Source organism: Athalia rosae, chromosome 2 (genome assembly GCF_917208135.1).
Source record: "Athalia rosae chromosome 2, iyAthRosa1.1, whole genome shotgun sequence".
NCBI classification, from domain to species: Eukaryota; Metazoa; Arthropoda; class Insecta; order Hymenoptera; family Athaliidae; genus Athalia; species Athalia rosae.
Genome location: NC_064027.1, coordinates 6,859,755 through 6,875,793, shown reverse-complemented (window position 1 = coordinate 6,875,793; position 16,039 = coordinate 6,859,755). Strand labels below are relative to the sequence as shown.

General features: G+C 44.9%; 1 protein-coding gene across 3 annotated transcripts in view; it reads right to left on the bottom strand.

The window, feature by feature from the left end:
* The window catches only part of LOC105684655 (KH domain-containing, RNA-binding, signal transduction-associated protein 2), a 129,911-nt gene extending 127,098 nt beyond the window's left edge, over window positions 1-2,813 (bottom strand). For all 3 annotated transcript variants that reach the window (XM_020851497.2, XM_020851494.2, XM_012398192.3), the window contains exon 1: window positions 1,702-2,813. In XM_020851497.2, the coding sequence (XP_020707156.1) occupies window positions 1,702-1,789 (88 nt within the window). In that variant the 5' untranslated portion in view covers window positions 1,790-2,813. The remainder of the gene's footprint in view (window positions 1-1,701) is intronic.
* Between the last annotated feature and the right edge of the window lie 13,226 nt (window positions 2,814-16,039).

Below are 16,039 nucleotides of genomic sequence, written 5' to 3'. Positions count from 1 at the left end.
GCGTCATACGTATATACACACGTTCAATATTAAATTTTCTCTTCAAAACGAGCCTCCGCGCAAACGTGGCGAGACAAAAAAAAAAAAAAGGAAAAGGAAAAGATCCCAGAGAAAATAGATAAGGAAAGTTGCGACCGGAAAAAACTTATAATGCTCCCAAAAATTGAGAGGGGCGAAGAGAGAGCTGCTAAAGAAAGCTAAAGGAATTCACAGCTGTGCAGCGGGGGATACGAGACACGTACGTTCACGTGGGAAGAGAGAGAGAGAGGGAAAGAAGAAAAAAACGAGTTTTTAGTCTGAAGTGGGCGGAATATTGAAATTAAATAAATCCAATTGGCTCGATTGATAAAGCTGCTTTATCGGTTTATCGACCACTTCTCTCGATTTTGACGTCAGTTTCAATTGCCTGTCAAATAGTTCATTTGACCCTGTCTACCGGCTCACAGGGTCCGCAATTTTCCTCGGAACCTCACCGCGTATATACGGATCAATTCTGCCGGCTCACCGTTTTTCTCGAAATCCCGAATTTATTTTACGCCTTGCGCGGGGTTTTCCACGTTTCGGAGGTTTTCATCCAGTCGAAGACTCTGCAGAGAGAGAGACAATTCCACCTTCTGAGCTTCTCGCGACGATGAATCGCCCCCGAATTATAGGGCGTGAGAAAATTTCTCTCCTTAAATCTTGTCCCTTTGTCTCTCACCGGATATCCACAAATAAAGAGACGGTATATAAGTCCAACTCTCTACCAGCCAATTTGGTCTGTATCAATTAAGTGACGAATAGTATCACATTTTTCGCGAAAATGGTATTTTTGGTCACGAATTGTACACCCAAATTTCATCAGTCTGATCATTTCGTCGAAAGCTTAAAAAAGGTTTTTGTAATATCGCATTTAACGTTTATCAGGTCATCATTCGGTTAGCGTATAAACGTACAGAGTGCCAACATGGGTTGATAAAAAAAAAAAAGGGAAAAAAACGAGAAAAAACGATCCGTCGCCCGGTATCCCATGGAATAATAATTGCGATTCGTACGAGGTACCTTGTACACATCGAGACCTTCGGAATACCTGGCGGAATGAATGAGTATTTCAGTGTGAATTCTATAAGGCGATTGTGAGAGTTCGATGGATATTATTAATGGCTTTACGAGAATCGTTCGGGAGCATTGTGCTAACATATCTGAATGAAAAAATAATTTTCCGGGGTGGCAGAGCCCTTTTCTCCAGACTCCGTTGGCGCGGCGGCAGATACGCCGGTACGAAGGCGCACAGTAGTGCGACTCGTCGTACGGTCGGACGCACGTATAATTCGCTACTCGTGCGTGCGGCCAATTATTTCAACGTCCCCAGAGCTTTTCAAACCGGTGTCAAATTTAAAGCTCACTTTGACCGCGCTGATTGGAGCACGCAAACTTGATTACCGTTCGTCCTCGGCGAAAGAAAAAGGAACGAGGCGATGGTTTGCGAAAAATGAATCACGCGATACGCGATGATCCAATTTCGGACGGCCCGTTGCCGACCAGCGAAGTAACTTCCGAGAAGTTTCAATCGGCGAGTCAATTAATTGGCCAAATCAGAGAATTCCGAACACCCTCGAGCATCGTCGAATACGGTCGGAGCTTGCGAGCAGTCGCGTCTTCCGTGCTCGTATCGTCGCTTGAACAACGTCATGTACGATATAGCTAGTCGGTCGAGCTTACCGTGTTTCCCATAAGTCGCGTAGTGCTGGTGATGTGCGTGCTGGGTTCCCCCAATTTCCGTTTCCTCTTCTCCGAGGTCCATGTTCATGCAGCTTCCGACAACGACGGACACTGAACGACGCTTCGTTCTACCGTAAACCTCTTTGCGAGATTTTTTTTTACGTTTTTTGCACGGAAAAGTGATGGTAGCAGTATCGGAGGGCAAGGTTGTATAAAATCACTGCAGATCTCTCTCAATTGGTTGGCGGATTTTAATTTTTTCTCTTATTCTAAAAACACACTTGAACTTTCGTACAAACAAACCACTCGGATGATCACTGATTGCTTAAATTCTTTTATTTATTTATTCATCTATTTTTGTATTTGAATTTATCAATTCGCTTCCTCTGCTTTGGATAATTTTCAGCGGTCTTAGTTCCTCCGAATTTTCAATGGTCTTCGACGGACAGACGAATATTACCATTAGTTCATCGATTAATTAGTTGAAATCTATAATTTTTCACCGTATCAATCGTGCGTACATTCAATTCTTACGAGGGCGAATTATCGATCTCATGATACAGGGGGTGGTTTATCATGTGACATCAATTTCACTCGGAGCGAATGATTACTAATTTTTTTCTTCTCGTTTTCTTCAATATTTTTTTATACCGTTCATCCGCAATTACCTTCACTGTGAAATTACGTGCGATCGCTAAGTCGGCGCGTTAAAAATTCAGGCTATCGGGAATCGGGACTATATATATATATATATATATTTTTTTTTTCTATAAATTATTATCATTATCCAAAGAATACATGACAATTGTTATCACACTTTTCTCAAACCAGACTAGCGGACAAGTGGGAAACTGTTTTGGGGGGGTGAGCTTTTTTTATTCAATGATCGAGCTTTTCTACCCCTATTATATCTCGGGCGAATTCGGTTGCGGCAAAATTTTGCTAAAACGCGCGATTCGTACGCGTGATAATTCCCATCAACATGCGTCGCGACGCCTTTACGTCGTTGGCGTCGAAGATAACGACAGTTCGGCGCAAAGATTAAATAGCGTCGCACCCGACGTCGAACCAAGAGCGCCGAGCTTTCGGTTGAGACTGAAGCTTCGCGGCGCCCGGCGTCCTCTGCTCGAATCAACGGCGCCACTATCGTCTCTCTTTGACGATATCAGAAAACCAAACCGTCCTATCACACCTTCGTACCGACGAGGTGAAAAAAATGCATTCCTCCGATCCGAAAGCATCCATCGCGCCGCTTACCGCTTCCCTTCGCCATTAATAATCGACGCTTTCGCGCTGCACGAGAGCTTCGCGATATTCGCGTAAAATTTGGTTTCTTTTTTTTTTCGCCAAATTTTCGAGCGTTCGGAATGCTGCGAAAGCTCAAATCCTGACTAATGGAATCGGCGTTAAAATTATTGAGACCACGTCGCGAGAACGAGCTTTTCCGATCCAATCTTGATACGCGAAAGCCTTCATACCTCATAAGATTTTCAACGTTGTCGCAGATACGTGCGTAATAACGGTGAACCGGCAGCGAGCGCCCGGGAATTTTATCGCTAACTTGTAAAAAAAACGAGGAACGACTACTATTTGCCAACCGTTGAGGATACAAATTCACCGAATACCGACGACAAATGACAAAAATATTTTGTGGGCCCAGAGCTTGCGCTTTGCGAAGCCTCACTTGTTCCCGTTGAATGACGTAGTTCCTGAACGAGTTTCGACTACGGTTTCACCTGCCCCATAAAAGGAACCCTCGGCGCCTTGTCTTTTATATGGTTTTGACGGCGGCGACGAAAGGAAAAACGATTTTATAGTCGGTGAAGATGGTTAAAAGCACGCTAATGACCGCCAAAATGATGAACAAACTTATAAACGCGTTAAGGAATTCATCTCTTATACATTATGTATTTTTTTCATAATCGTGTAATGGAGGTGAAAATATCTCTCGGGAAGAAGCTGGTAATTAGCCGTTGATTTCTGCCGGGTAAAACTGGCCGGATCTATACGGTATATATAGAGTCGTGTAGTTATATACGTTGTAATATTAATTGTCGCGCGCCATTTAATCTCCGCGTGCAAAATTCATGTACAAGTAAACGAACGTTGCTGAAATAATTGAACTTGCCTCTTCATCCGAAACGTACACATCGACGGAGTGGTATAAATTTGTAATGAATCCTACGGCACGGAGGTGTGCATACTACAACGAATTTTACTCTCAACGATCGTATTCCGAACAATGGAAAACGGGAGGTGCGAGGGGGGGACGGGGGGGGGGGGGGTAGTTATTTAAGTCCCTTAATACCAAGCAAGAGCTTTCGAAGTGAAGCAGCGGTAGAAAGTTTTGAATAATCAGAATATAAACTTGGTTAGAAATTCTAAACACCAAATGACAAAGATGACGAACGAATATAACGCGTGTAATGAAATTCAAATCGATGTCTCGCCGGCTAGGCTGTAGCCGTAGGTGCGAAACGGAAACTATCGTAGCGCCGTAAAAAGTAATCCATAAAAATTTAGACGCGGGCTTTTACCCGACTAACTGCTTTCATGTTTAAAAATGAAAAAACTCCGAAAAAAAAAAAAAAAAAAACCACGTGTACAAAAGTACGTACCCACGTTCTAGCGCGGCGTAGCTCTGCGATATGAGCGGAGCGAGAGAATAAAAAAAAGAAATGGAAAAAAAAAAAAGAAATAGAAATAAAAAGAATGCGCGTTATTTCCCGGTTTCCACGCGACAAAGCGGCAGATAAATTCTCTCCGCTTTCTAAATGAGACAGAAAAACGACCCGTTAAATTCCCCGAGGGTTTGGATCTTAATCATTATTAGGTTTATTCTGATTTTTCTTCTACTTTTTACATCCGCTTTCTACCACTCATTTATAACGCTGATTAAATTTGGCATATCACATGACCCTCGCCAATGCACACACGTCGTGCGTAACTAAGCTTTCCAGAAACTACGTGTATATATATATATACAACGTTATTCCCTGTGGAAGGTTTTGCAGGTCGACACATTAATTGTAAGGAGTCAGAGAACCCAGCTGACACGTGTTATCCGCGTATAATGTCGACAGCGGTTTGGTTCGCGTGATATAGGTCAAAGAAACGACAAAAGTTTTGCGAAAGAAAGAAATACAGCGGAGGAGAAATTAAATTAAGGGTAGGTATGAAAAAAAAAAAGAGGGAAAAAAAAAAAAGATATCGTGAAAGGGCGGTTCGGAATACCGCGAGAAAAAATCTCTCTGCATTTTCGCAAGAATAAAATATGAATCGTACGAATTGTTCTTACCGGCCAGTTTATTAGTATTTTATATTTGACTTTAATGTTAAACAAATCTGATAATTTTATTCCTCGCGTACCGTGTATCGCAAAAAAATATGCAACGGATTATTCACCCTTCCAAAAGCTCGAGGGAGATGCAGCGAGACGACTAGACGAATGAAATATGCACGCGCTCATATCCAGCAAAATTTTATACGAAGTCCCGATCATGAGTCACGACCGAGAATCATATATTCTGAGTAAAAAATTTCAGTCGAGAAGCCTGAACAAACGACGTTTGATACAAACGCGCCGTTTTCTCCTGCGTACGACATACGAAAACGCAAGACGCACGTACGTACGTACGTGAGTGATTTGGTAAAATGTGCAGCGTAGCGTGTTGCAGGGTCGGTTTCCCGCGTGGTTTTTGCACGGCGGTACACCTATATAAATACGGATCCAGCGAGAGACTCGAAATATGCTAGTGTACCACCAGTTGAGTGCCGTAATTGTGGCAGCTGGGAGAGCAATATGTGGCGCCACATGAAACGGCACGAACGTTTGCCTAGGGTAGTAGGGTTTGGCTCGGTACGGGCGGGCGGTAAGGCCGGACGGATAAGAGTCGGGACATTAAATGCGGCGGTTGTAACGCGCATCCCTTTCGCTTTCTCCGGGCAATACTCGTCATCCTTACGCGGAACCGCCCCTCGGGGACATTCGATTATTGCGGGGAACTCGTTCTCGCGAACGGCCGGATTAGCGAGCGAGGTTGTTACAGATTTTTGGAAAAATTCAATTCCGACGCAGAGTTTGTCCTCCGCGACAACTGTTCTTATTTTACCTTCGTTTTCGGAACCAATCAATTCGCATGACCGATAAATTGTACCGTAACCAAATTAGGCGCGGGCGGGAGATATGGGTTATTTTTCATCCGACGATCGATAAGGTGAGCGCGGATCGTTTTAAATTCAAACCACGTGATAACCCCGAGCACGATGTATAAATACTTTTCCCATCGGGTATGCGGAAGCAGGTTTTACAACGTGTGGAAGTTGAAGTTCGGTGAAGTAGAGTCGGGGAACCGGAAGACATGATTTGGTAATAACTGGCGAAAAGTAGATACCACGCACCGAGCTGATCGAATTAGCTGTTGTTTTTGCGGGGAGGACGAAAGTCGCGGCCTCTCGGATCTGCGTGGGAGTGAATTTCGACGGTAGAAGAATCGGCCCCGCGCACGATCCGAACGAACGAGACACGCACGTTAAAGATACGATTACGAGCGAGTATCCAAATTTTATTACTACCCACCTTACCCTGCCTCACCTAGATCGAAATCCGGAAATCTGCGGAGTAAGTAAATCAAAAAACGCCAACTCGACCCTTTTTCTCGGCGATTCTCTTGCGCGACAATAAATTGGCATCGATTCAAATCGACGCTTCGGGCCCCGCGTCCTCGCTATCTCGCTTCGTTCGACTCCGTCTCCATCCCTTCTGAAGGGTCGTTGATATGTGGGATGAAAAAAAAAATCTTGTTTATTGAGAGTTTTAGGTTTTTCCCTCAAGCGAGGAGGAACTAGTTTTCCTTCGAAAAACAATATTGTATTTTCTCACCGAATTTTTTTCCAAAGCAAATATAGGCGCCTTTAAACGTGGGCGAAGATTTTTATTCCTGCGATGGGTCCTCGCGCTTTTTTTTCTTTTTCACCAGAATTTCGCACCTTCGGATAAGAATTATCTGCCTCGGAAAGGCTGCTCTAAGAAGTCTTTATCCATCTGAGCGTCCGTCTATTCACAGGTTTTCCAGAGTTATCCCTAATTTGTAGCAGAAACCCCGAGGGATCTTGGCCTTCTCACTTTTTAACGGGATTTTTTTTTTCCATCGTTTTTTTTTTTTTTTTTTTCTCCTCTTCTTCTTCTCCATACAGCTCGGTCGGGGGGGGGATCCTTCCAGTCTTTCTCTGCCCGTCATTTGTTTCAGTCGGCTTTATACAAACACCCTGCAGGATCCCGAAATTCTTCCACCTTTTTTGCTCTCTACACCCGCAAAAAACTTCAATGCGAACCTTGAGGGTAAGGAGGACTCGAATTAAGGTCACCCCCCCTCAAACCATCCGAACTGCAGAAATTATCGTCGTGGGATTGATTTTCTCTCATTGGAAAAGTCTCTCGAAATTTTGAACGTCTCCGCGAGGAATGCGACGGATCAGCATCCGTCACGGCGAATGAGGGGGATGGTAACGGTGATTTTAGTCATTTTTGCTAAACAAATATAATTTGCGCCCAGCCCTGACTAATTCGGTCCCCCAGGTGCGTTGCATCTCGTCCGTATGCTGGATATATTTCAGAGGTGCAGTTTCGGAGCGTACGTAGCGGTGATGTAGCACGTTCGGATGGCAGGGGGGCGTCCGTTGGACGGTAATTTAGACGGATTAGAATTTAGAATTCAGAATCCAGATTTCAGGGGTACCTGAGCTAGGGCTGAGTGGGTGGAAGGCACGCGTACGTATAGTTTGCAATCTACTCGAAGAAGGTCAAAGTTCATTTGCTCGGGTAAAGCTGCCCGGCGGACGAAGCTTCCGTCGTTGTTACCGACGACGCCACTTACGCCGTACCAAAGGAGTCCTTCCTTTCGGTCCTCCCCCGCGATTGTCTTTCTGCCCCGGTGAAGACTACCTCGTTAGGAACGTCGAGATGGGCAGACCGGAATAAACTCAGCTTTTCTCCTACCCCCCCGCCGCTACACGGTGAAAACAATTGCCTCATATTTTCTGCACGCGGTTGAAACGGAATGACCGTGCACGTAATACTGCAGCATGTAAAAAATTTCAACGACTTACGTTCGCGACGAAGAGCTACGATTGTTTTTTTTTTTTTTTTTTTCGTTTTCTTTCATCAAAATCCAGGATAACAATAACGAGCGACTGATATCCGCGAGGGAAGCATGACCTCGAGTGAAAATTCGCAGTCGCACGACGGGTGGACTTTTGGCGATGGAATATTTTTACCGAATTCTCGATCGAGTTTCGTTGTACATTATATATCCTTCGACGGACGATGAGGACTCGGAACGCTCCGGTATATCTTCATTTTTGCACGGTGAGCATTGTGCCGCGACTCGCGCTCGGCTTGTATCCTCAATTCACATTCAAGAACGTCCAGCCACTTCGGGTCCGGAGGAATGTCCGCGGATCTGGGACGGCATCAACTTCGAAAGATGTAGGAGTTGGGAATAGAGAGAGAGAGAGACGAGAGGGGGGTGCGGGATGTATCGTAAAGCGTGCAAAGAATTTTATCAATGCTGTTTTTCAACCTCCGTCGTACTTTCGTACACAATGGTACGCCGCCACGGTTGAGGAAAGCTTAGCAGTTTCATCACGACCCTGGCTTTGTCCCATTAGTGTGAAATATGCGACGTTGCACATAATTGCAGTTTACTCGCGGGTCGCGTTACACTCCGAGAACACTTTATAAACAAAACTCATTCGCTGCGCCCAGATTCTCCTTGATTATTTGTAAAAAGCGGACGTTGAAATAGGGCTCGCTCACCTCGGGACTGCGGATCGGGTTTAACACTCGCACCTGCTGCGGATAGATCATTATTTTAAAGCGAAACACGCGCCTTCCTTTATAGCCTATTCGTGCGTGAAGAGATTTCCCTTTGGACGGGGATATACGCGATCAGAGGCGCGAAAAACCTCTGCGAGAGGCGAAGGTCCGCGAGATTCGAATATCTGGGTCACGACGTCACCCCGTCGACGGAACGACCTCCTCCCACGCGGTCATTGAGAGGGTTCTGTCGCGCCATTTTTATAATTTCACCGACCCCGTCCATTCAAAACTCGAGAGATTGTACGGCAACGCCTTTCGAAATGACGTCCGAAGAGCCGAACAAACGTCAACGGTATAATTGCCTCGAGTTTGACAGCGATACCGCCGATCTAGAGGGGAAATAACTTTATGACCTTCGTCCGATACCGCGGGTTTCTCCATCCACCCGAAATTTCGTGACGTTCGGCGTTTCGGCCCTCGCTGGAAGCTTTGCTGCATATACTCGGATCGTGTGAACTCGAGATTTCTGACGCTTTTCACGTGGATTCGGTTTTCGGATGCCATTTTTGAACGCGTTGACCTCCAACGTTCCGACTTCGAGTGGATCTTGAGGACACTCGAAGTCACCCTTCGTACCGAATTTTCACTCCGCGCGACAAACGGCCCGACGGCAGTCTTTCGACGGTGCGCCGCGCGTTTAAACAATTTCGTTGGCTGGCGTATAAGTACGCCCGTAACATTTCTATGAATGATTTAACGCGGAATGGAACACCCGTAGAATACATGAATAAACAGCGATCTCGGAAAACGAACGGCAGGAAGCGCGTGGTTTTTGCTGCCTTTGAAATAGTCAGTATGTTTATCGTGCGGAAAATGGATGGAAAATCGGTAGGAAATGTGCGGTTTATCTTCTTACTTGAATAATTCTGACGATAATCGACATTAAAAGGGCGTTGATAAGGTAATTCCGGACCTTCGCGATTCGAACAGACGCGTATACACGTTCGACAAAACGCCACGTTAATCCCCTGAATACACGAGTGTGTGGAAAACGTACGTTTAGCTACCGATTGAAAATTTAATTCCACTACCCCCCAACTCGAACTAAAGCAAACGACGGATGAGAATCCACTATAACTTTGACACGGTTTTCTGACTCCCGCGGTCTGATTGCGCGAGTCGCGTTGCCCATCGAAATGGAGTTTGTAGGTACCCGCAGCCGTCGTTCCACGTGTATACGGTGACCTAAAAACATTTGTTGCGCCGTTAAATCCTAATGAGATTTTACCTCGGAAGTATAGTGAATTGGAATTGCGCGTTTTTATACCGTGGCCGTTGCCCCGCGAACGCGAGGGATAGACGTACGTACAGCTAGTGAAATAAATGCGGAATACGTGTGTCTATTTAACGACACCTAAGGGATTTATGACTGAAACGCGTGGACCGATCGGTAACTACATCGATAATGCGCCCCGAGTTACATACGTACGTACGTATGTACATTCGCCGTCCGAGACTCCGGTGCTTTCCTCAGACTCGAATTGCTTATTTAACGCCAAAAATGAAGGCCGGAAACGTGATCGGTGATAAAATTTCGTCAATATTCCCGCGTAACGTCCGCCACGGTTATATTAAGATAGTTGACGAAAGTTACGGGGAAGGGTTGCACGGTACATACAAGGTATTCGTTAATCATGATTACGCCGTAAATTCATTAATAATTTTCTCCAACCTGCAGAACTTCGCTCCGCGAGTTATTAATGCTTCGTTATATAGTAACGCGTACATCGCATAAGTAAAATTGACTACACCACGCTATCTACATATTTCGAAATTTTTTCAACGCAACCGAGTTATATTTTCGACGCACGTTCGTTTTCCTCCACATCGAGGTCCGCTTACGGAAACTTGGTTTGTTCTCGAAATACTCCCTCTTACGGGCGCTAAAAATATGGCCATTCGAGAATCTGTAAGGAAAATATTTCGATTCCTCTCCATCTCGGAAATATCGTGACCTGATATTTTTCCATAGCATTCCGCCGAAGAGAGTTCATCGCACGAGCGTACAACGTATGCTCGGAAGCTCGGCAATCGTTGAGCCGACTGAACTGTATATATGTGATATAAATTCGATTGAATCGTCGCTAGGAAAGTATAATACATAATTTTCCCCCCTTCGTTTATACGCTACAGGTGTCGAACGAACTTCTTGAGATGAGATTACCGGGAACATGTGTTTTCCCAAACTCGTAAAGCAATCAATCTCGGTAAGCCGTAAGCTCATTTCGTCTTGTAACAGCTGTCGTAACGGCAGTTCCTAATTACCCCGAACGCGTCGACTCATCGAACGGAGACAAAGATTGGAAACGAAAAAAAAATACGATATTTCGCGAGATTCGTTATACATCAAATCCTTTTGTCCGCAATGAATATCGGATTCGATCCGCTTGTACCGAAATGAATTTGTTAATTATTATTTATTTTTTTTATTACTTCGCTTTTTTTCTTCTCACTTTTTTCACGAAATTACCGCGCAAACGAAAGCAAAACGACGCACCTGTTCCCACGCGGAGGGGCGTATAATAAACAAACGACATAAAGAAGAGAAACACGTGTTATACACGTATCTATGTATATCAGAGAGGTTTTTAATGTTTAATGGCACCGCTGCCGGTCCCACTCTATATACTAATGTAGCCGGTCCTCCTCATTTCCTGTTCGACATTTCCCGCCGGAATATTATACCATTTCGCGAAAATATAAGTATACCTCGAGCCATAGGGTGCGCGAACACGTTGCCGAAGTCCTACGGAGCTGAGGCGCGGGAGTGTGTAAATGTGTTGCGGGTGGAATAAAAAAAGGAGAGCAAACGTACATAAACCAGTTTTAGCACATAATTAACGTATCCCATTTCGTCGTTCCCCGGCGAGAGTTTAGATACGAGATAATTAGAAGCGATGTGTAGTTATCACGTGTTGCAGTCGACGCGCTCCACGGTACGGAAAACACGGCTACATACATACTGTACGTATGTACGCGTACGTACATTGTACCTACCCGTGTATATGTATGTACGCGTACATTATGCAGAGCTACGGGTACGCGCGGTGCGCAACGGAGAGAGAGAAGAGGGCGATAATGATGAGAACGGAAGAGAGCCGAAAGGATTGAAAATAATTTCAAAGTTATGCCGTCCACCTGTTTTACGATGAAAAAACAGTCGGGTTAATTTGCGGACGTCGATCGATCACCGCGTCGCAAAGTTTTCGGCGAACATAGGCGAACATTCGAAGCCTCTTTTTCGAGCGTAGCTTTCTCCCCGCGCCGCCCCGTGCGTTCGAACTTTGCCGACTAATAGGGTGAGACACGTTCTGAATTTTATTTAAAATTAAGCCGACCAAGTTTTTTAAACGTTCGATAAAAAATTACGTGTCCAAAAAAGTAGACTATACTGACAGGTGTTTGAAAAATTGTTCGCGCCCCCCCCCCCCCCCCCCCCCCCCCCCCCCCACGGATCTGTGTAACGTGGCGCACGGAAATTCCATACCAAGAAAACTCTCCCACTTCCTTACGGAAAAAACTTTTCACGCCTTGCGTTTCAGAATATCGGGACCCGCGATTTGATTTGTTTACTTTTTCCGATCGACGAGAACCAATTTTTTTTTTTTACTTTGGAAAAGAATGCTGAAAATATCGCACACTTCGAATCCGTCGGAAACTTAATATTACCTCTAATTTTTCGCCGCGATTTTGTTCTTTTACGTTCGATTATCCCTGCTACGTGAATTAACAAATTTTTGAAACATCTCGCTTGATTTAAAATCCCCTAGTTACGATTCGACGTATATGAAACGCAATCCTCTGCATGAATATTGTCGCCGTATGAAAAAAATAAAATTTATCGTCGCAACAAAAAACTAAAGAAGAACGAAAAAAAACTGAAACATTTATACACGTTTTATTGACGAGCGCTAATAAATCGCCGGGCGGATTTACTCGCGGCGTATACGTGTCCTGCAGGAATCGGAATATATCCTCATATTTATCAATAATTTGAAAATATTCAAAACCACCTTCAACTTTTTATATTTGTTCGATCCTGCCCCCCCCCCCCCCCCCCCCCCCCTATTTATATACGGTCGCCGTGATTTATTTTAACATTACACAGACGTGGAAATGTGAAATTGGAATTGGGCACAGCTCGCGCCGGTTTTATAAAAAAACGTACCGGACGTTGAAAGTTTCGTCATAGGATCAAATCCTCGGAACATGTACATTCGATGCGCTGTGTACAATTATGCGTATAATCCGAAGGGTCCGACGTCTCCAGCGTTCCGCCGCAACTTTCGAACAACACACCCTGTGCATTCTGTTGCCTATATACTTGTCGATTTGCATCTCGTCGTTCGCTCCGCGGGAACAAGGAGATTAGAAGTTTCGCGCGCAAAATATACGCAACGAATACGACGAACATTCTTCATCATAAAGCTGAGAAACCCATTTCGAACGAGCGTGGCGCCCATGCCGAAAAATGAAGTTTGGAAAATAGCGAGGAAGCAAGTTGTATACCGAGTTGTTGCCGCGTAATCAAATATTGCGGGGCCAAATAATTCGAGTTGTACCAGCGATGATATAAATTTTGACCGCGTGTGTAACCGGAAGGAACATTTCCTCGTCTCGAATCCCGCTGAGTATATCTAACTCTAAAGTTGCACCAGAGCAAATAATTGTTTTACGTCACCTGGAGACTACGCGACATCACACAACTGTATATATACATTCGCTAAATCTAATTTGTCGGAAGCTAACGCCACCCGGCTACCATCGCTAACCAGCTCTAGGAGTTTTACTTTTAACTTTGAGAGCAAATCTTTGCCCAGTAAAGCCGCATAAAGTTCCGAGACTGTCAGTCCGTTAATTCTTTATCGCTCAAAGGCAAAAGGGCTCCGATAACCGCGTTTACTTCCACGGCTAGCGGTCCGGGTCGGCAAACGGAAACGTTCACTTTGTAATACATTACAAATATAGCCCAATGGAGAATTCATCCCCCGAAAGGGCGCACCTTGTGTACGAGGTGCAAAAATGGTAGCTCCTTGGAAATCGGAATATTTTACACGAAAATTACGTCTTGCGCGATTATTTTTCAGTTTAGTTACCATCCGCACTCGACCGAGACCAACGACGTCGCGGGTAAAAAGTTTGTACCGCTTTTCGGGCGTGTGTGAAAAATATAAAATATATACATCCCGCACCCCGAAGACCGCTATCATCGCCATAAAGCAAAGTTTACCCGACAGAACACCGTCTCGCGTAAACCGCTCTCCATATATTTATGAAAGAGAAACTTTTTAAACGTCTCGGGGTGCGGGCGTCCCCGCGAAGATTTTATATTTACCTGAAACTTCACCATAAACATTCCAATGACCGACGAGATGAAAAAAAATTGGGTCATACCATGCACTATTCGTCGATTCGCGTTTTTAAGAAATTTTTCAAATAAATAAATCGACGAAAGTATCGAGAGCGACGATAACCTGGTCGAGTCGATGTGGGATCGAAAGCGACGCGTGTGTTTCGCGCTGTGCCGAGAAAATAAGGAGCGAACCAAGAGCGAGTCTGAGGGGTAGATTTCTGCTAATGGAACGTCGCTTAATTACGAGTGTTGCGGAGCGAGGGTCGAAAAGATTTTGGCGCAGGGGTACACGTCGGTAGTATAGCTATATACCGAGCCATACACCGGAGGTCTTATGCTCGAGAGTTGTGCGAATTCGTTGAAACTCCGGAGTCTCCTCCGGATCCAGAATCACCCCTCGCGTGAAGTATGACTTCCTCCAAGTTTACCCCCAAGCCAAACGGCCGCTGCACGGGGGAATGAAAATACTCGAAGATTTGGCGTCCGACATTATCTCCACTCCTCGGTCGCTAGTCCGCGCGAGTTAATTGTCTGCAAACAACTCTCGATTATTTATTCATTTACTTTATCAATTTATCCATTTTAACATCAAATACTACCGCTACACTTTGCTCGGGGTGTCGAGTGCTCCCTCGTAGTTTCCGTGCACCGCGGTTCCGCGGGACGCGATATGAGCGCAAACTCTCATTCGACATACGTGCGGTGAAAATATTCCAGCCGTAAGAAAAGTCCGAACTCGTTTTATAGTTCACACGTTTTACGTCTTACCCGACACGGGGCGTGCTGCACTCTTAGCATGCCAAGTCTGCGTACCAGCTAACTTTGAAAATACAAAGAACCAAACACGTTATTATACTTAGATATTTCTCATGGAACACTACGTATCACGTTCGCTCCGCAGACCCTATTAAATCTAGCGCACATACGGTTTTCAATAAAAATTTTAAGACCACTTCGATTTTAGATCCAAGACGGGTAGAGGTATATACCGGGTATGTATGGTATTCGTGTATGAGAAATATTTCGTACCCGCATAAAATATATCCTCCTTGCAGTCTCCATTTTTTTCCATCCAATATCCTTTTTTCTTCGGCTACGCTATCCGCGCTCCGTGCTTTCGCAGGATATTTATTTTGAAAAAAATAAAACGCCGGCGATCGGACAGTCTTGGATAACCACTGGTTGTTGTATGTTTTATTATCAGGGTGCCACTAACGTCGAAAACACGAGGACCATTAATCAAATTTGACCGCGCCGAGGGGACCCCCGGGTGAGGAGAACTTTGTCACACTTTTGGCGAAGCTTTTCGAATTGTGACGGAACAAAGTACGTTGTTTACAGCGCGTGATTCATACGTCCTTTGTCCGCACTTAGCCGTACCAATTTTGAAAACGCAGCCTCCTCCAATCACGGTATCTACGGCAAACTCGAATAGCAGTTGCAGCGCAACTCCATGCAAGACGGATCTGGGGTTAATCGAGCGGTCGTTGCTGCGGTGAATTTTATTAATTTTTTCTTTTAACTTTGCCGAAGCAAAAATTATAATTACACACGTTAATAATTCTCCTCATTCGGAAAAGCACAAAGTAAATGAAAAAAGATTTCAGCCGCCACAGGCGTTGCGCTACCAACGGTCGATCTGAGTTCCCGGCAAACGGATTCATTAACGTAGCGGACCTATAGGAACGGTTTTTTTTTTCCTTTTCACTTAATTTTTTCGTCTCGTCTTTTTCTCCTTTTTTCATCTCGAATGCCCGGAGGGGAGGAGCGCAAGAAACGATTCCTCGTTCAGCCCTGTTACAGTTTCTAGAAATTGACCAAAGGTAATGAGAACGAACGTTGCTCCGAAAGTACATAGCGAGCATTTAATCTGGGTTTCAGGGAATTAATCCGAACCTTCCCGCCACGGTACAATCAGAAGAGGATCTCCTTCGAATGTCGAATTGATTTTATGGAATTGATCTCAAAACCTTAGAAAATAATTCATCGCGTGGCTCCACACGCGCCGTCTTCGAAAAGCGTCCGTTCTACGAGTCGGTTCCATGTTCACGAAGGTAAAGAATCGGACGAACGACGCCCCCGTGAAAGGCGGATCGAGCGACGTA